Source organism: Branchiostoma lanceolatum, chromosome 2 (genome assembly GCF_035083965.1).
Source record: "Branchiostoma lanceolatum isolate klBraLanc5 chromosome 2, klBraLanc5.hap2, whole genome shotgun sequence".
In the NCBI taxonomy this organism is placed as follows: domain Eukaryota; kingdom Metazoa; phylum Chordata; class Leptocardii; order Amphioxiformes; family Branchiostomatidae; genus Branchiostoma; species Branchiostoma lanceolatum.
In genome coordinates this window covers 21,453,477-21,474,427 of record NC_089723.1, presented here as the reverse complement: position 1 = coordinate 21,474,427, position 20,951 = coordinate 21,453,477, and the positions used below count along the sequence as shown (strand labels likewise).

Here is a 20,951-nt window from a genome sequence, read left to right as displayed (position 1 = left end):
GCCAGATAGTGTGCCTAACTTATTACGCTTTGGTAATTTTGCTCTCTTCGGAAGTTGGTGATGAAGTTAGGGAAATGTAAATAAGGATTGAAGTCTGATATATTCTAGCTTTCTTTTGACCGGAAAATTTTGACTGTGTCCACTTCTCACGTCATGTGAGAAGGGCTATATCTAGCGCATCCCAGCTCATGTTTCCACGGGAAATAGGCTACTACGCGGCCCGACGTACGTATTGAATGCGGCCCGACTTACGAAATCATTACGAAAAAACGACACCGCTTACATCAACAATACTCCCGTCTACTTATTGGGAAATATATTCGCCATCTCTGTATTCAGTTTCCTTTTCATAGACGGTACCAATCACATGTTAGAGCGTAACAAAACTGTGCGTTGAATCGTTCCGCCACCATCGCGGCAAAAAAAAATGGCGGGAAAACAACGTCGTCAGACGACAGCTATGTTTACGTTGTTTTTCTTTGGTCGGTTTTCTTCTCAACAAACACTTAAAGACCCAAATTTTTAGTGTTTTATGAAGTTATTTTTCTTATGCGTATGATAGCTGTGTGACTTATGTATCTGCTTGGCACAGGTCGTATATTGAGGTGCCGGGCCGTCCAGCTACGCAGTGACCCTCTACTTAGCGCTACCATCATTATTGTCAAAATACTACTTTTCGACAAAACAAGAAATGAATATGTACACATATGTTTTGAATGTAAATGACAATTATGTGCATGAACTTGGGTTATTTACCTTCCTTATCAGCATAGTCATTGGACACAAACACGGCGTACTTATGCAAAATAAGATCAGTAAAAAATACGTGCGATGTTAGGGCGCGTGCGATGGTAGGGCGCCCCCCGTTAATATAGATAATATCAAGTTACCAATAACATATCAAGAATCACAGTAAGTATTCTAACTTTAACTCTAAAAAGATTATTTTGTTGTTAACATTACTTATACTTGTATATGTCATGCATTTTGTATCAATAAAATGATCGAAACCTCATTTAAGTTATCAGTGAGATGTATACAACTCAATATTAGGTATTTAACCCCCCTTTTCTGTTTACAGTTGATTTGCATGCATATGTATATGGCTTTAGTTTATTTTTGCAAATACTTTTTGATAACAGCCTTTTTGTAACCTAAATTAGCCAGGATTATTGACCCACCATTATATATATGCAAAAGCTACATTTTCACTTCAAATGGTCACAGCATGGGGAAAAAAAGGCAAAAGCACAAATTCGAAGAAATCCAACCTCATCTAAAATAACTCGAAGAAATCCAACCTCATCTATCTAGACTTTAAGTCCTTCAATAATAATAACAAGGAACATAAAAAAAAAATGTTATTCTCTTTGTCGTCTCATATTTAGTTAGGATGCTTTATGTTACTTTTGTATTGAAGGGCATAAATTACGAGGTATTTACCGTTACTGTCGTGAACAAATGAATGCTCTATGGTAATACCACAATACGTACGAGTCCAACTACGTGGATAATCAGGTATTAGGATAGGCCAAAGGTCAAAATTGGAGGGAAACTTCGAGCTACACAGTGACACGCGTACGTACAAGTGCGTTTCTTTCCTTAGTATTAGCTCGGCAAGCAGTTGCTAAACATGAACGTAACAAATGAGGAATACCCTAAGGAAGTTCTCCGCGAATTGGACGAACTGAGGAAGCGGGCAGAGCTGACAGACGTGGTCCTGGAGGTGGAAGGGAGAAGGTACTAGTAAGCTGAAACGAAGGGGGAGGGGGGCATAGTCAGGAGCGAAATAATTTTGATGTTTATTCGTTATAGTAGGGTACTTGAGTAGAATGAAATTTTCAGCCAGGTTAGCCTGGAATGCCAGACCAATTTCCAGGGCCTTAACATGCCAGGTCCTCGGTTCTAGGACCAACATGCCCTTTAGAGGGTCTAGCTCGTGGGGAAGGTGGTGAAATAAATTATTTAGGGGAATGTTGGGCGAGGAGCTGACCGGCCTGTGAAGGCCTTGGCAACCAGGCTACAGCCAGGTAGAAACTTATTATTCCACTTTGACCCGCTCTTCAGCCTTTTCGTACATTATTGTTTTCCATATGCAAATGTTATATCATTATACATTATAAACAATTCAATTGTGTACACAGTGTTAAAGGCATCCAGAGCATTTTATGAGGCTTGAAACTTGATTAAAAAAACTCCCATTTCTAGTTACTCCTACACATAGCAATTTTCGACAACACTATACCATTACATATCGACATTAAAGCAGCAAAGATACGTTGTTGTTGTGCGGTGAGAACTGATAGAAAATCCATGCCCTAGTACTAGTAGACTGATCCTGAATGTCAATCACAATTAGCGGTTCGACCAATGAGAGAGTGACTGCATGTCGGTCAAATATTTGCATTTTTATGTCTTAATTTTGCATTTCTACGTTTTGACGGAGGTGGGCGGGGCTATGGTATAGGTCTATTTACACTAGGCGCGTGAAACTCAAAGACCACCATTAGCTTATTTTTGTGCGGCTTTTGAACAGTTTTGATAAGAAATTCGCACGCAAATGTGGTAAACAGTGGCATTAAATGTCAATTTCATAAAGATTACAGCAACTAGAATATTTCCAATTGTCAAGCCTCATAAATTGCTCTGGGTGCCTTTAAAATCGAATGTGAACAAGCCCCATTAGAATTATGAAGGAAAACCGTTTAAGATACATGTATTACCTCACTATTATCAACAATAGTAGTTGAAAAAGTTACCTTATTTCAATTATCAATGTGCTCATTGTATCCCTCAATCAAGGCAGTGAGACTTTATACATGAAATGTACTGATATCAAATTTAGCATTGAAGTGATCAAGATATACCTTGCTGCCCTGACGGCAGACCACTTGATACCCCACATGTACTATAATTTGTATAAATCTTGAAACTTTTGTAGTTTAATTACCTCTCCACTGCAATATTATCACACCAGGAATATCTCTCCTTAAATTGGCAACTGCACATATAAAACACAGAGAAAACTCCTTTTCCCTCCGACAATGAAATAAAACTATTGCAAGAGTGAATAAATTTCAAGGATTTGATGTTGAGATTTTAAAGTGTTAAGGAGCTAATGGTTTTCCAGACTTTGCCCAAAACTAGTTTCCAAATCTTATATTGACTAATCCACTTGACTTAAGTAACTATATATATGGAGCAAAACTCTGTTTTTCCAGTTTTCCCTGCCATCGCACCGTGCTGGCATCATGCAGTCCCTACTTCTGTGGCATGTTCACCAGCGGGTACGTGGAGGCCAAACAGGAAAGGATCAGCATCCAGGATGTGAGTGGGGTAGCCATGGCAACCATTCTGGACTACGCCTACACTGGCTGCCTTCAGACAGAACCAGACCAGGTCCAGGCTGTGATGTCTGCAGCCAGACTGCTACAGGTACAAAAATGTAAAGCTAGGTATACATGGCTCCGCATCCATCATTTTGAAAAGTTAGGAACCTTTAAGTTTGGTCATATTGTTTGTATATAATATTTGAAAGCTTGCTAAACAATGGTGTACTGTTTGTTATGATTGTTCATTCGTGGAACAAACACCAGGGCTGTGGATTGGTCCCCCTGAAAAGGCTAGCAAAAATTCCTATAATCATTCTTCTGTTGCTACATAAGTTGCCCTTGTTTTTTTGTGGCATTCCAGATTGAATTTGTATGCTGTAAGGCAGCAGAATACATGAAGGCCCATCTGGACGTGTCCAACTGTGCAGCTGACATGCTTGGAGACCTCGGCCTTCAAGAGACAAGTGGGTATTTCATTGCATCCAGGTACGTTCAACAGCAGCTTACAGTACTCATACATATTAACATGAGAAGCAGCTCTTTCTATGTTGTTTTGAGAATTAAGGTATGATCCAGAATAAATTAGATTGATCCAGGCCTTTCAACATGGTTTCCCAACAATTCTATATTGGCATGAATCTATTATTTTAATAATATCCATCTAGACAGGGGAAGACCTTGTATAGACCTGACTGGTTAACCTAGGTGCCATCTGATTACTACTGGGGCTCCTACACTTGCTATCCTACTTTCAGGGTAGCCTACTTTCAGGGTAGCGAGTGTAGGAACCCCAGAATAAATCAGAGGGCACCCAGGATACCAATGGTCTTTTCAAATGTTGATATTTAGCGTGACATTTCTGCTAGCTATTCTTCCTGTGGTCCTATGTGCAGGGAAGAATACCCTAAGGAGGTTCTGAGTGGACTGAACACATTGCGGGAGAGGGAGAAGCTGACTGACATGGTTCTGGAGGTGGAAGGGAAAAGGTAAACTGTACAGAACGATAGAGGAGGGGGGCGGAGTTGGCAGTGGAATAATACTAGGAGTAGTGGAGGATGCCAGACTGTTTCCAGGGCAGCTCCTTGGCTGTAGGGTCATACAGTATGCCCCCTAGTGGGTTTAACTCATCTGAGAATGTGGTAAAATGTCTTTGGGTGCATGTAGGACATGTCCTGGAGGCATGGAGCTGGCCTGTGCAGGCCATTAAAACAGTCTGGCATCCAGGCTAAAGCCAGGTAGTAGCTATAGGAACTGTGGGGTTCCAGTTGAGACTGTTGAGTACACATTTTGGTGCCACTTTCCTGTCGGAGTTTGTTTCCCTAGAATATGCAAGATAGTATTGTACTAAATATTTGTGAATGTTATACATGTACCACTATAGACAAGTACGAGCTATATTGGGTCATGTGACATAGCAGCAATGTTTGGCACAGAGGTCCAGGTTTCAAATCCTGGCATGTTACTGATCTTGTGCCCTTTGGAAAGGCACCTTATGCAACTTTGCTCCCATAACACAGGCAGAAATAAGTACCTAGCTTCCGTTAGGCACCACCCTCAGATAAAACGTTCAATGGAGGTCCCATGTTTAAAAAAAGTCACACCTCAAGCATGTTAATTAAACAGCACTTCAAACTTATTGAAAAGAGAAAGAGTCCTTTCCGGAATGAAAAGATCAAACCTTATACAGTATTCGGTGTACAGCTTACAGAATCTTCAGTAAGTTGAAGTTGGTAGCCTCAAAAAGAAAGAACTATATAACTTTGCCTCAGTGGACATGTTAACATTGAATGTAATCATGCCCCATTAAAATCATGATGCAAAATGATATCAGACATGACCTAACTACCAGATATAATAATCCTATAAAAGTACTACAATGTATATTTTTTCAGTTTTCCCTGCCATCGCGTCGTCCTGGCCTCCTGCAGTCCCTACTTCCGTGGCATGTTCACCAGCAGCTACGCGGAGGTCAAACAGGAAAGGATCAGCATCCAGGATGTCAGTGAGGTAGCCATGGCAACCATTCTGGACTACGCCTACACCGGCTGCCTTCAGACGGAGCCAGACCAGGTCCAGGCTGTGATGTCTGCAGCCAGACTACTACAGGTGAAGCTATTAATATGGATTCACATCCATTATATAAAAAAGTTTGATCACATTGTTTAGATATAATATTTTGTCATTCAAAAATGTGTTTATTATCATGATTTGCAATGGTATACTGTTCCTTATGAAAAGGGCTGTGGAATTGTCCCCCTAGCCTAAAAAGGGTTCAAAAATTTCCCATGATCATACACATGTATCTCTGTTGCTTGTCTAAAGATGTGTTTGCCACTTCCTTATTTTTGAATTCCCTCAACCCTCACACAAGTAGATCTTGTTTTTTGTGGCATTCCAGGTTGAATTTGTATGCTGTAAGGCAGCAGAATACTTGAAGGACCATCTGGACGTGTCCAACTGTGCATATGTGTTGATGTATGCTGACATGCTGGGAGACCTCGGCCTGCAAGAGACAAGTGTGAAATTCCTTTCCTCCAGGTAACACCCGAGTGGGGTCATTTTTGACCCCAGGCGCGGATTTTGACGTGCTATTTGAACATGTTTGATCTGAAAAAAAATTCCTTCCGTGAATTTGTCAGTAGACATCTTTTCTAACCTCTCATAATTTTTTAGGGAGATGGGCACAATACTGTTGACGTTATATAGGAAAGTCTGTGTAGAGTCCGCTGGGGTCATTTTTGACCCCAGCAAAAATAATGTGCTGTTTTTGAGACCTGCCCTCTGTAACTCCTGAACTACATGTACGTATTGTATGACCACCAAATTTTCAGAGGATGATGCACATGTGAATTAGTAGTACCATAACAAATTTCAGGTCATAATGACGTAATGTGACGTCATTATGACGCAATTTTATGGGATTCTATCCGCCATCTTGGATTTTGACGGATGACGTCATCAAATCAGCATAAAATATCAATGTTGAATCATAAAAGTTACATTGGATTACATAATGTGATAAAAATGTAAGAAAATACATTTGGCGTACCAACAAACCCTCAAAACGTCATTGTTTGAACTGAAATTAGCAGATTTTGTAAAATATGCCTGTCAAAAACCCGTTGCCATGGCAACACGAAAAACGATGAACTTACTTTATCAATTTTAATTTTTTGTTAAGGACATTTCATGAAAAGCCACCAAGTTTGGTGGCTCTCGCGTAAGCCGTTCATTAGTGATGCAACATGAAATTTGGCGTGGGCCTCAAAAATCCCCTCCCGGTCTAAATAGGAATAGTTCAAGAAGTGGTCCTTCTGATCTTTTTGCGTAAATTATGATAATGAACGGGATTATTCATATCTAAAGATGCCAAAACATTCCTCTTACATTGATGAAGCAATGTATGGATAACAATTATCGAAAAATGTGAAAAGGGAGATATTACTGAACAAAACATTTTGGGGTCATTTTTGACCCCCCTCAGTTATTTTAGTCGCAAAAATAGGTTCGGGTGTTTGAGGGTTAAGAGAAGCAGCTCTTTCTATGTTGTTTTGAGAATTAAGGTATGATCCGGAATAAATCTGATCCAGGCTTTATAACATGGCATTATATATTTTTTTGGCATGAAACCTGAGCTATTATTTTGGTGATTATGATATCAAACTAGACATGGGAAGACCTTGTTTAGACTTAATTGGTTTTTGTCCTACCCCAGGACTTTCCATGTACAGTTCCATGCAGTAATTATGCTTTGTGATTTTATCTTGTGTGAAACAAGAATTCGAAGAATACATGAAGTAGCCATAAATAGGAATTTTCATGATAGCACTTTCAAATGTTGATATATAGCTTGACATATCTGCTATTCCTCCTGTGGTCCTGTATCATATAGATTATAAAATGCATGTAAGTTAGCTCATCGCCCATGTAATTTCTACAGGTTCAACCAGGTGGCGCTACAACCCTCCTTTCTCCAGCTGTCTCTTCCCCTGCTCCAGTCCTTGCTCAACAGGGATGATCTAATGGTCGACTCTGAAGACGTCGTTGTGCAAGCTGCTTTAAGATGGATTGAATTCAACCAAGAAAAGCGCTTACAGCACCTTCCTGCTCTCTGCAGGTCCTTCCGCCATTCCTTAATCAGTTTCAAACAGTGTGTGGAACTGCAGAGTAAGTGCATGTCAAAAGAATTCAAGTTGGTTTACAGTGACAGCAAAACTCAGCGTCTGGGACAGATGCAAAGTGAAATGACCATTATCGTAGGAGACAACTTTTTCAACTTTTTCAACACTAGTTATGAGAGAAATGAAGTTTGCTACGACCCAGTGAAAGGCAAATTGTATGCAATGAATATGCCTGACAAACTTGGTCCCTTCTCAATGGCAGTGACTCCTACTAATGACCTGTATTTGGCAGGGCATATTTTGAGGGTAATCAATGGAGTGAAGGACAAACAGACAGCCTTTTTTCAATTCAATCATCGGAAGAATGTCTGGGAATCCAGATGCGACTTGACTTCACCTCGAGTAAGGTAGGCACAATCTTATACAACCCATTGCTTTGTCAGGACTTTGAACCAATACTGAAGTTTTCACAGGTTGTCAATGCCCTCAATTTTCTAACCTTTATACTGAGCACATATTTCCCTCTATATAGCAGAAGGAAAATCATCTCTTTGTTTGATCAGTTACTTCTTCTGTCATTTTGTCCAGCATATAAAAATTATATATTTCCAAATTGCAAATACTTTCATTTTAAGACAATATGACAAAAATGTTGCTGTGTGCTGGATGGGGAGGGATGTCCCACAGCATTGCACATTTTGATTGACAGGTGTTGATTGATATGTATAGGATAACACTACATCATCACTTAATTTATTATATTCAATGAATCTATACCAATTTGCAGTAATTCAAGCTATCCCGGCTATTCTGACAGCTTCGTATACACTGTACCCATACTTATTGCTGTGCAAATATCACAAAATATCATACTTTTTTGCCCAGTAGTAGGTTAAACTATGCACCAAATTTGGTCATCGTATGACAAAATTTACATGAAGATGATATTGCAACAATATCATCTACAAGTAAATTTTACATGATTTCACCAAATCTGATACAGCTATAAGGAGCCAGAAGGGGGTCTCAATTTGGAAGCGGGCTGTACAGGGCAGACATTATTACAGTTACTGCTTCCCATAGCATGTTGAAATACACTAAAACAGGGCTTCATTAAAGAACTAACCCAAATTTCAATCTTAACGATTCTGCTCAACTTGAAAGTCAGAGGGGTCCATTCTATAAAACGGAAAGAAAAAAGAGTGCTAACCATGCCAGCTATGACTCCCAGAAAAGCTTAAAGTAGTTAACAAACCCTACCTTTGACCCAGTTTTCTCCTGTACATTTGCTCAGGGCCTGAAGGACCCAACAACTCACATATCTCACATATGCCTCACATCTCACCAATTAAACTACTGAACTGATCAAATTTTCACCAAACTGGGAGAGCTAAGATCCTACCTGTGCTGTCTAATCCAAAAGGTCTCTAGATTGGGCCAGGATTTTCAAGGAAAAGACGTGTTTCCCGGATTTTAAGAAGGGACTCAGACATATTACCATTTTGAGCCCGCCAGTGCACATCTTAATAACAGTGATGTCTGCCCTAGAAGGGCAAAGATTACATGTAAAGGCATGTATATATGGTGTTAGGATGTATAATAAGTATGTTTGATTTCACTTTTTTAGTTGATATCAAAGTTACATGTGTTTCCTTACATCCTTTTCCCAGTTGTGGACTGGTTCATCTGAAGGGGTACATCTATGCCATCGGTGGTGACGACACAAATCGAACAGCAGAGAGGTACGACCCCAGCCATGATGAGTGGACGTCCATACCATCCATCCCCTATCCGATGCCCGTACAACCCACTTTCCATCCCGACCCTGAGTGGTCGTCTGTACTTTGTGCTGTGGCCCTTGATGACAGCGTCTATATCATAACTAGTAAGGGCTGCTACAGCTTCAGTACCACAGAGAACAAGTGGAACAAGACGGCAGACATGCTCAAACCTCCTCGATATCCACAGGCCACACCATACCAGGGGCGCATCTACTGTGTCGACAGGAAAAGCCCCTCGCCCTATTATGTTCAGGTGTACGACCCTAAAGACAATGTATGGAAACATTCCGGGAATGGCACCGACACAGGTTTCCCTGGAGATGATCTGATCCTGATGCCCCATGGTGGGTCTTTACACCTCCTCACCCTACACAAAAAGGGTAAGCGTGACGTCACCAACGCATACGGACAAACAGTTAAAAGGTATTCTGAAATAGATCTCTTCCAGTACCAGCCAGAGACGGACACTTGGCTGAAGCCACAAAATACGGGCATGAAACTCGACCCCATGATCCGGTGGTTCCAATCCGCACATAGGAAAGATTGCCTGGTGGCAAGAATGGTTCCGAAGTGGCTTGGTTACATTGAAGACAGTGATGATAGTGAAGAGGAGGGTTTTGAAGACGGTGATGGAATGTATGGCCATTTCTCAGACTACGGGTATGGGGGGGATTTCTGGGATGAATTACTGGAAAGTGATGAGGACAGTTACACTGACGAAGATGACTACGATGATGAAGAGGACTATGAGGATGAAGAAGAGGACTATGAGGACTGAAATGGAAAGTGGGTGGGATAATTGTGATATAAATCACCAGTCTGGGGAAGATGTCCCCCAAGCTTCATCGTCCAAGTTTTCGAGCTAGTCAATGGTTAATGTAGCAGGAGTTTGAAAGGTTCTTAAGGCCACACCAACTTGATTTTATGGATGTCATCCATAAGATTAAGATGGTGTGGCCTAATTTAACATACATGTGTAAGAAAACCCACTGACCTTTGTATGTTCGTCATGCTTTTTACTCACATCCCTAAAGAGCATTGTTCTTAACAGAGATAATACAGTATTTATGCTATTCCTTTTTGGTAACCCCGTATATATTTATTTATATATGTAAGGATCAAGTCAGAGGCCAGTGAAAGAGAATTGTCTCATGCATTTGTTGGACCATCCATTTTTAAGAAATTATTATTTAGCATCAACCAGTATAAAAGGCTTGCAAGCCTTCAATAGAAATCTTTCTTTCTTTGTAACAGTATCCTTTTAGCATTTTTAAATATAATTGTTTGTTTTTGTTTAACCCTTGATGACTCAGTTATAGCTTTTTTTTAATAACATTGGGTAGAGGCCTAGGTGCACTGAATATTCAGTTGGGCAAAGGTTAACTGTATCCTGTTACAGTTGTAGTTATTTGCATAGATTTAGTGTCATTAGACTTAAAGTTACAAAAACAATAACAGATAAGAGTAGAAAAGAGTAGAATATCAGTAAAAATGATGTCAAAACATTCCAATGGCCGAAATAAACTACGCACAAAAAGTTCGGAAACTTAACTTTGGTCGATCATATTTCCGTTATTTTTTTACCAATTTCAATATATTACATATCATTTAAAAGCCTATTTGATTTCCTTTCCCATGGTACCAAACTTATTGTGATTGCAAGTTCATGAAACGAGCATCAGGCCTGCTAAAGTGAGTGGGTCGAAGAAATAAAGTGCCCAGATAACCTTACTATAGTCAAACATGCTATTCCGTACATATTCTTCTGTTGATATTGACTTCAGTACGAGAGTATTGTGAAAAATCAACAAGAATAAACAAGACATATTCATGAAAGCTAAGTTTATTCTTTATCAAAACCAACAATCTGTGTCTTAGTAACGGGTTAGCAATGAGTCTTAGTAACGGGTGGCCCAGCCACGCGCTGTCACTACAGCACGGCACCTCCTCCTCATACTCGTCACCAGTCGCGCAATGCGATGCTGTGGGATAGCGTCCCATTCCTCCACCAGCAGTCGTCCTAGGTCAGCCACCGTGTCTTGCACGGACAGCTCGCCCAAGCTGCTCCCATAGATGTTCGATGGGGTTCAGGTCCGGGCTCTTAGAGGGCCACTCCATCCTCTCTACACCTGCATGCTGGAGATGGTCGGCGATGATCCCTGCCCGGTGTGGGTGGGCGTTATCATCTTGCAGCAAGGCATTCGGCCCCATGTTATGGAGGAAAGGGATGGCCACCGGATCAAGTATTGTGTCACAATATCTTTCTGCATTGAGGGTTCCTGAAACAAGTCTTGTCTTTCCCCTGGAGTTTATGCCTCCCCACACCCAATGTTTGTTGTGAAACAATAAAAAAAAAACACCTGTGGATGACGATACCGTTGCAGGACGCAGGTGTTTATGTGGTGTAAACAATTGGTTCTTCGATGTGCTAAAAATAACCTTGGATGTTCTGTGTGCTAGAAATAACCTTGTATGGTCTGTGCTCTAAAAATAACCTTAGAACCTGAGGAAACAATATATTGAATCATCATCCGCGCCCATACCGATAGGATGTCACAGCGCGCGTATGACACCAACAGGGAATTTTGGGCACTTTTTCTCCGTGACCCACTCACGTTATTAGTCCTGGTACTTGTTCCGTGGGTTTTCAATCACAATAAGTTTGGTATCATAGAACAAGGAATCACACAAGCTTTATAATGATATATAATGCATCAAAATCGGTAAAAAAACAACGGAGATATGATCAACCAAAGTTAAGTTTCCGAACTTTTTGTGCGTAGTTTATGTTTTATTGAAGACATGAATGTACAATATGTATCCTACATTTGGACCAACTTTTCACACAATAGTTAACCATTAAATAACATAGGAGTTATTATTGGCTAGCAATAAAAGGTTTAAGTTATTTCTCACTTTATTACTAGAGTTATAACTGTCTTTTGCTATTTGTAAGCAAATTTATGACATTCTTTTAGATTAAAGACCATTACCGATCTCTTTATGACTAAGTCTGATGTCAGGTTGGCAATGCTGTAAATAATGAACATGTACAGTACCATCTTTGTAGAACCTATAGATTGGTGCGTACGTCAATCTATCAGCCATGCAATGTCAAGCAGATTTTGTGTTAGAACTAAAAGATTTTGCCAATGTATTGGTTTCTCTCCATATCATCATGCATACGTTTGCATCGTATCAACGACATACATCATATCATGCATGTGGGTAAGGCCACACCATCTTAATCTTATGGATGACATCCGCGCGCGCATTGATTTTCGCCTGTTGTCAAAAAAAAAATCACCTCCTCCAAGGCTACACGGAATGCCGAAACTTGCCGACTTAGATTGCCGCAAAAGGCTAGCATTGTGCCGGCTTATCGGAAAACTGGGGGCGTATTTGTGGATTGGTATGCCATCGATGTTGGCTAGGGGGATTTTGCGTTTGCACAGTTGTACGAGAGGATCGCGGCGGCCAGCGAGTATCGCCCAGACAATTTCAAACACGACCTATCCAGAGTGGCTCTCACACGTTTCTTTTGCAACAATGAGAGACATGGGAGAGGAGTTGTGGGATTGGCAGAGGTCTCACAGTGAGATTTGTGAACGTAAACCATGGAATGCTTAATATGGAGTTCAATACCATGTATGTTGAAACTGCCCTTATGGGTGTATATGAGTATTCTCATCACAGTCCTATATCATCCACAGTCCTTGGAGCCAAATACCTTCTAATAATATACTTCTTTGGTCGTTCTTGTCAATATATTAAAAATCAATCACTTGCGCTGAGTCTGCTATGATGAACAAGACAACCTACATGTACCTCCTACAAATAAACTGTGTTCTGTGGTTCAATTCGCAATACCGGTACCAGCTTTGTACTACATGTAGTAGGCCTGTGGTTTAGCAGCATTTTTTTTTTTTTTTGCTGGATTTTCTTTTTTTCGCCCGCGCGCATTAGTTTTGGGGTCTCCAGAGGATGTCATCCATAAAATGAAGATGGTGTGGCCTAATGAGGTGTAGAAAAGTTCATAGGTCAAAGTTGAAAGACTAAGGAAGGTAGCTTCATCGAGCAAACGTGCTTCTTGGATCTTGGCTCCTAAACATTGCTAGTTATGAACACAACAAACGTTCATCACCCCGGTGCTGTTCTTCGTGAACTGAACACTATGAGGAAGCGAGCTGAGCTGACAGACGTGGTTCTGGAGGTGGAAGGGAGAAGGTAAAGCTGAAACAACTTATGGGGGAGGGGGGCAGTTCAAACATCATCTTTTTCTACGCTAAACGGTCGCGAACTACGCGATCTCTTTTAAGCTAGCTATTAGTAGCTCTTAATTAACTGTTCAGGACTACTAACCGATACCCGAGATAATTGGACAACTCAGGACCCACCACGAAAATAGCATAGAACTCAAAGAGTTCCACGACCTCATACCATCCCTAAATGATGTTTACCTTTTCGAGTAGTAAGTCCTGTTATCTGCTACTGAAGTGGTCTGGCCACTCTTCGAGTGACATGATAAATATTTGGCATCCACTATGTGAATAATTTCCACATTGGCTTAACTATATTCAGTTGATCATCTTTTATGTCCTAATAACAACAGGTCTTAGCAAGGACATTATTACCTTGGTCATAGTGAAGAATCATTTCCTCGTGAATCTTATAGTTAGACCCTTAGTTGCGTGATTTATGTCTGATTTAAAGGTCCACATTTACTTACCTTCCAAATGCTGAAAAAAAACTCCATTATTTACTACTATGAAATTATAGTATTTTCTCATTAATTATAAAAGTTACGTCTTCATTTGCATGACTGATATCTATCCATATTTCTGTCTTTCTCATTCACATATGTCACATGTGTAAGAGTCCTATAACTTTCTATTGATTATGAAAATTAGCATATGCTTATGTCAGTCATATGATGAGCTATCTACGTACCAAAACCATACAATCTGTCAACACCTTGAGTTATTCCCTTTCAAAGTTTAAAAAAAAAATCGGCCAAAAAAGGCTCTATGGGCCCAAACTTGCAGGAGTTATTCTCACTACCAAGAGCAATCTGCCGCTATAAATATAAAACAATAGCATGTCTAGAATGCAAAACAGGAAGTTCCACTGCAGTACCATAGCAAGCTGCCAGGGGGGGCCAGCATATAATTATTTCGTGGTCTCAAGAGGGCTTACTCACCTACCAAGTATGAGGACAATCCATTAAGGCATTCTCCAGTTATCGTGTTCAAAAAATTACACACACAAACACACACACAGTCGAACGCTGACTAAAACAAAATTCAAGGCGAAGGTAGTATTGAAACCAAACCTTCTTCCTCAGTTTCCCCTGCCATCGCGCTGTCCTGGCATCGTGCATTCCCTACTTCCATGGCATGTTCACCAGCGGCTACGCGGAGACCAAACAGGAAAGGGTCAACATCCAGGGTGTGAGTGGGGTAGCCATGGCAACCATTCTGGACTACGCCTACACCGGCTGCCTTCAGGCAGAGCCAGACCAGGTCCAGGCTGTGATGTCTGCAGCCAAACTCCTACAGGTAAGGATACTGTTACGAAATCTGTCTACACGTGCCGCCATGATAATTTCATTAAAGAGATGCCATTCTTAGGCTCCTTACATTGGTCAATCGCAGATCCTTTGTCCCACGTGCAGACTAGGTGGAAAACTTGGACTATGAAGCTTGGGGGACATCTCAGAGGTAATAATGTTAAGTTCTGTGCTCTTATGAAGCACCTTATTAGCATTTTGTTCCTTCCAATCCATGATGATAGGTGTAACTAGAGTTCAGCGACCTCATACCTCCGAGATGTTTAGAGCTTTTGTGAATTTTATGCAAATTACTTATTCATGATTTATGCATAGTGATGGTATCCACCAACTTACACATATCACAAAGATAAAACTATCATTTATTACTAAGTGGTTATGGCAATTTGGTACTATTTATGCAAATCAGCTTAACATTTGCATGTCACCTGTTCCACCTGCCATGAACTACATGTGTTACATTATTGAAGTCCAGTTGTAAAAAAACTATTCTTTATGGAATTTCCTAATTAGTTATGCAAATAACGTCATAAATTGCATACTATGTATCTTATTATGTACATCATTACCTAAGCTACCTCCATGCCTAAAATTATGTAAATCCATCTTTCCTTACTTCAGTTATACCCTTTGGAATGTTTTGACAAACACCCTGTAGTTGCAGTTCGAAAATAAGATGTTGGGAGGCCTAAACTACCCCACTTTGTCCTGACGTCAAAAGCTATTTGTCACCCAAATGTCATGACCATAGCATGTCTGGGACAACAACAAAAAAACGTTAAAAAAACTAAATTTTTCTCTTATCAATTATTCATATGTCTTCACATTTTGCATGTTTTGCATCTTTATCTAACTGCTGACATACCAAACATCATGAAAATCCCTTATTGATATTCCCTTCTTGAGTTATCCTCTTGGGAATTTAACTTTTTTTGCAAAGATACCTCTACAATTCCTGAACTGGCCGCTCAAACTTATCTGAACACAAGAGCTATCTATTGCCCATAAATCGTGAACATAGCATGTCCAAAACACGAGTTATGGAAATGATAAGTTCCGCTACAGTACCTATGGAAGCTGCCAGGGGGCCCAAAATCTAATCACTTCGAGTTTCCGCCACACCCTACCATGACACCAAATATAAACCAACCCATCCAGCTGTCCCACAGATATTTATTTGACCATCAGACACACAGACACACAGATGCTGAAAATAACTTATAGAGGTATTAAACTCATTAGTGCAGAATGGTCAGTAAGTGTAACCAATTTTGTTGTTCCTAGGTGGTTTTTGTAGGACGTAAGGCTGCAGAATACATTAGAGACCATCTGGATGTGTCCAACTGTGCAGATGTTTTGATGTATGCTGACATGCTGGGAGAACGTAGCCTTGTGAAGATCAGTGAAAAATACATGGCATCCAGGTAAGTCCAATGACTGTTTCACACACTTTAACATAGATTCTTCTCATTTTGAATGTTTCTTAGTTTAAGAATGCATTTTCAACGTATGTTTCATAAGATGTTTGAATCAACCCATCAAATTTGTATATTGAATTTTCTCAGGTTCTGCCGGGTGGTGCTACAACCTTCCTTTCTCCAGTTGCCTCTGCCCCTGCTCCAGTCACTGCTCAACAGGGTAGATTTAAGGACTAACTCAGAAGACAACATTGTACAAGCTGCTCTAAGATGGATTGATTTTGACCAAAAAGAACGCTTGCAGCACCTTCCTGTCCTTTGCAGATGCTTCCGCCATTCCTTCATCAGCTCAAACCAACTTGTGGAACTGGAGAGTAAGTGCCTGTCAACAAACAGCAAGTTGGTTTACAGTGACAGCACAACCCCGCGTCTAGGACAGGATCAGACTGAAATGCAGATTTTTCTCAAGTACCGTGATTCCCAGAGGTATGCTCCATGCTTTGCTCCTTCCACAGGTGGATTATATGCAATCAAAATGCCTGACAAGCTTCGCAGCTTCTCTGTGACAGTAACTCCTGATGATGAGCTGTACCTGGCAGGGGGCCTCAGCAGCAGCAGGATTGGTCAGGAGGCTATTAAGCAGAAGATATTCTACAAGTACAGCCACCCATTGAACATCTGGGAACCAAGGTGTGACATGATTTCACCCAGAGTCAGGTATGTTTTTCTCTTGTAAGCTTCTGCTTTTTTTGCTTTAAGGAATGTTTGATCTACAAGATCCACACAATTCTAGGCTTTAAGTCATTTTCGGTTATGTAAGAAAAGGGTTTTCTGAGTTAGGAAGATGTCTAAGTAAGGAATTTATGAAGGGGGTCGAAGGGGTTACGCAAATGTTAGCACCTGCGCCGAGATCCCATTGTAAGAAAGCTCAAATGAAAACACAGGTTTAAATCACTGAAAATCCTTTCATGGTCTTTTTTTTGGGTAAAAGCAGGACACTGTATATGGGTGGCTATGGCAGGATAGAATCTGTATATTGAGACACTTTTTAAAATTACCTTTCTTAATCCTAGGTACCAGCATGACATAGTTTAAAGCCTGGAGAGGACCTCTGGTTAATATGTTCCGGGTAGTTTACGGGCTATGTTGTGGTACTGTAGAATATCATGCGGCTACCGGGCTATTTTTGGCTCTCGGTGACTTTGACTCGGACTAAAACCAGGGACCGTATAAAAAATACACCCTGTGAGCTATTCGTGCAAACACCTTGAGGTACACCCCAATACAAAGCTTTTATGGTCTGAATCTTGTTTTTCTTCGTTTTCCCAAAGGGAAAGATGTATCACTAGCATATATCGAAAGTAGGGTGACCTTTTCCTGTATCTTTTTTCCCCAGGTGTGGTCTAGTGTATCTGAAGGGTTACATCTATGCCATTGGTGGTGATGATGCCAAGGAAACTGCAGAGAGATACGACCCCAGTCTTGATGAGTGGACGTCCATACCACCCACCCCTCATCCCATGTCCTCAAAACTTTGTGCGGTGGCTCTTGATGACAGCATCTACGTCATAAGTTGGACAGGCTGCTACAGCTTCAGTACCACAGAGAACACATGGAACAAGGTAGCGGACATGATTAAACCACCTCTGCGTCCTCAGGCTGTCACGCATGGAGGAAGCATCTACTGTATAGATATAGACTGTGGCAAGAAACGTGGTGTAGAGGTGTACAACCCTACAAAAGATGAGTGGAAGTTGTCAGGAAATTGCTCTTTTTCCTTTGACAAAGCAATCCTGATGAAACATGGGGAGACTATGAACCTCCTCACTGGACACAACGATGGTCAATATTGGTGGTACACGGACAAGCCAAGAATAATTATCATTTACCAGTACCAGCCTGAGACAGACTCTTGGCTGTATCTAGAAGACAAGGGAAGGTTGGGTCCCCGCTTGGCACAGTGGTTGGGATCCGGAAGTAGGGTAGATTGTCTGGCAGCAAGGATGAACCCAATGTGCCTTGGGGGTTCAAAAGCATGTAAGAAGCTGGAGCTACGTGTAGACAATGGAGAGCAGAGCGACTTGAGTTTCTCAGAGTCATCCGAAAGTGAAGTCTCAGACAACAGTGACCGTGATGACCACTCAGACTAAGACCGTTTCAGTGATGCTCACAATTTTGATGAAGACAGGGTGTGGAAGTAATGATGAAGACATCTGAGACAGTGTTTTAAACGATGATTCTTCAACTGTTTGAGTAACCAGTGCAAATATATTAAGTTCACTTTACTGTAGCTAGGTTACTGTTATAATACAATAATAAAGTAGATTACAATACAGTAGCAGTACGAATTAGGACAAATCATTCCAATAGCTGAAAAAGCGAAAGGTGAATTAGCATTTATTAGAAAGTTATTGTAAAATCTTTAATGTACCTTATATTTGAAATAACCTTTCACATTTAAGATGTCACACTAGGGTTTACCATCAAATAACAAATGAGTAAGCTTGTAAAAGATTCCACTAACTTTATTGCTAAATGTACTATTTGTATTTTGCTATTTTTATTAAAGCAAATGTGTAACATTCTTTTAGATTAAAGACCATTGCCAATCTTATAATGACCTAGTCCGGTGTCTCTTTGGTAGTGAATAAATTATCTAATTTGTAGAACCTATAGATTCAAACGTCAAGCATTTAATGCATGTCAATTAGGATAAGTATCAAGGCTAAAGGTTTGGGAAAATTTTCTTTCGACATCAATCATATGTATGCGTCGCATCAACGACATACATCGTAGGATATATGGGTAATGAGGTATGGATAGAGTTCATAGGTCAAAGTTGACAGCCGGTGAGGTCGCTTCTCTGCCACGTCCAGTACAGATCGCGCGCCTTTGCCTCTTTCACCTAGGCTCCTAAAACATCGTTGATTATGAACGCAACAAACTTTAAACATGGCATTGAGGTTCTTCGTGAACTGAACAATATGAGGGAGCGGGCAGAGCTGACAGACGTTGTTCTGGAGGTGGAAGGGAGAAGGTAAGCTGGAATAAATTGGGGGAGGGGGGCAGTTCGAACATCCTCTATCGCACACTTTTTCTACGCAAAACGGTCGTGAACTACGTAATGTGCCCGATGTAAGATCTACCCCCTTAAAGCCATTTATGGTAGTTCTTATCGTTAACTGTTAGGCCTCGAATGAAACTCCGACTCGAGATAGATACTATATATGATAACCAAGAACGAAAATATTATACCATAGAATAAAACGGTATATTCTTCCTCAGTTTCCCCTGCCATCGCGCTGTCCTGGCATCGTGCAGTCCCTACTTCCGTACCATGTTCACCAGCGGCTACGCGGAGGCCAAACAGGAAAGGATCAGCATCCAGGATGTGAGTGGGGTAGCCATGGCAACCATTCTGGACTATGCCTACACCGGCCGCCTTCAGACGGAGCCAGACCAGGTCCAGGCTGTGATGTCTGCAGCCAGACTGCTACAGGTAAGGATACTGTTACGAAATCTACCCGTGCCGCCATGATAGGTTGATTAAAGAGATGCCATCCATTCTTAGGCTACTTACATAATGGTCAGTCATTGATCCATGTGCAAATAAGGGCATTCACGATTCTATGTACGAATGCATCGTGAAGGTCATTTTGGCACAATATTAGGGATTAAAATGATACGTTCTGTGCTCTTAACAAGCACACTGTTACGACCATAGTGTTTTTTTTACACACATGGACACACACACACACACGCAATAGGGATAATAATATGTTACCATGTCTGTTGCTTCTAGGTGAGTTTTGTAGACCTCAAAGCAGCAGAGTATATGAAGGAGCATCTGGACTTGTCCAACTGCGCAGATGTCTTGATGTATGCTGACATGCTGGGGGACTGTGGCCTAGTGGAGGCCAGTGGGAGGTACATCGCATTCAGGTCAGTCCGATGACTGTATTGCAAACACATATTATGAAATAGATTACATTCATATGATTTTTTGCTTCTATAAGCACAAACTGTAAAAAAATGCGTTCACAATGTATTGATTTTTTTATCAACTCATTGAATTTGGACACGTACTTTCTCAGGTTCAATGACGTGGCACTACAACCATCCTTTCTCCAGTTGCCACTTTCTTTGCTCCAGTCGTTGCTCAACAGGGAAGATTTAATTACCAACTCAGAAGATGACGTTGTACAAGCTGCTCTAAGATGGATTGGTTTCAATGAAGAAGAACGCTTGCAGCACCTTCCTGCCATTTGCAGATGCTTCCGCCACTCCTTCATCAGCTCAAACCAACGTGTGGAACTCGAGAGTAAATGTCCATCAGCAAACTTCAAGTTAGTTTACAGTGACAGCACAACTCAGCGCCTGGGACAAAAACACCCCGAAATGCAGATTTTCCCAAGACTAGTAAGAGAAGGTTTCAAACAAGGTCAAGGTTCATTGAGGTGTGCTCCTTGCTATGACCCTTCCACAGGTGAATTGTATGCAATCAACATGCCTAGCCACCTGCGTAGATTCTCTATGACAGCCACTCCTGATGATGAACTGTACTTGGCAGGGGGTATAACCGGAATAAGTATCAGGAACAAGACATTTTACCAGTACAACCACCTGTTGAACACCTGGGAACCAAGGTGTGACATGCTTTCACAAAGAATCAGGTACGTCTTTCTTGTGTAAGCTTCTATTTTTTTGCATTTGAATGTAATGGATGAAAA

General features: G+C 40.9%; 2 protein-coding genes across 6 annotated transcripts in view; both read left to right on the top strand.

Moving 5' to 3' along the window:
• Positions 1–20,951, top strand: part of LOC136427896 (kelch repeat and BTB domain-containing protein 8-like) — a 40,811-nt gene that overhangs the window by 6,092 nt on the left and 13,768 nt on the right. The window contains exons 2-4 of one of the 3 annotated variants that reach the window (XM_066417113.1): positions 19,507–19,720; positions 20,024–20,163; positions 20,316–20,894. The exons of the other annotated variants lie outside the window; for them this stretch is intronic. Of the exons in view, the coding sequence (XP_066273210.1) occupies positions 19,507–19,720; positions 20,024–20,163; positions 20,316–20,894 (933 nt within the window). The remainder of the gene's footprint in view (positions 1–19,506; positions 19,721–20,023; positions 20,164–20,315; positions 20,895–20,951) is intronic. 3 annotated transcript variants of the gene reach the window in all.
• On the top strand, positions 1,540–18,838 carry LOC136427894 (kelch repeat and BTB domain-containing protein 8-like). Of its 3 annotated transcripts, none has more exons than XM_066417111.1 (8): positions 1,540–1,740; positions 3,222–3,435; positions 3,694–3,818; positions 4,226–4,318; positions 14,579–14,792; positions 16,088–16,227; positions 16,369–16,938; positions 17,618–18,838. In XM_066417111.1, the coding sequence occupies exons 1-8, from the start codon at positions 1,634–1,636 to the stop codon at positions 18,369–18,371; spliced, it is 2,217 nt and encodes a 738-aa protein (XP_066273208.1). In that variant the 5' UTR covers positions 1,540–1,633; the 3' UTR covers positions 18,372–18,838. The 3 variants fall into 3 exon arrangements, with proteins under 3 accessions (XP_066273208.1, XP_066273207.1, XP_066273209.1); XM_066417110.1 differs by lacking the exons at positions 14,579–14,792; positions 16,088–16,227; positions 16,369–16,938; positions 17,618–18,838 and adding exons at positions 5,225–5,438; positions 5,731–5,870; positions 7,273–7,860; positions 9,124–10,739 and having other exon boundaries at positions 1,541–1,740; XM_066417112.1 differs by lacking the exons at positions 3,694–3,818; positions 4,226–4,318; positions 14,579–14,792; ... (1 more) ...; positions 16,369–16,938; positions 17,618–18,838 and adding exons at positions 5,731–5,870; positions 7,273–7,860; positions 9,124–10,739 and having other exon boundaries at positions 1,542–1,740.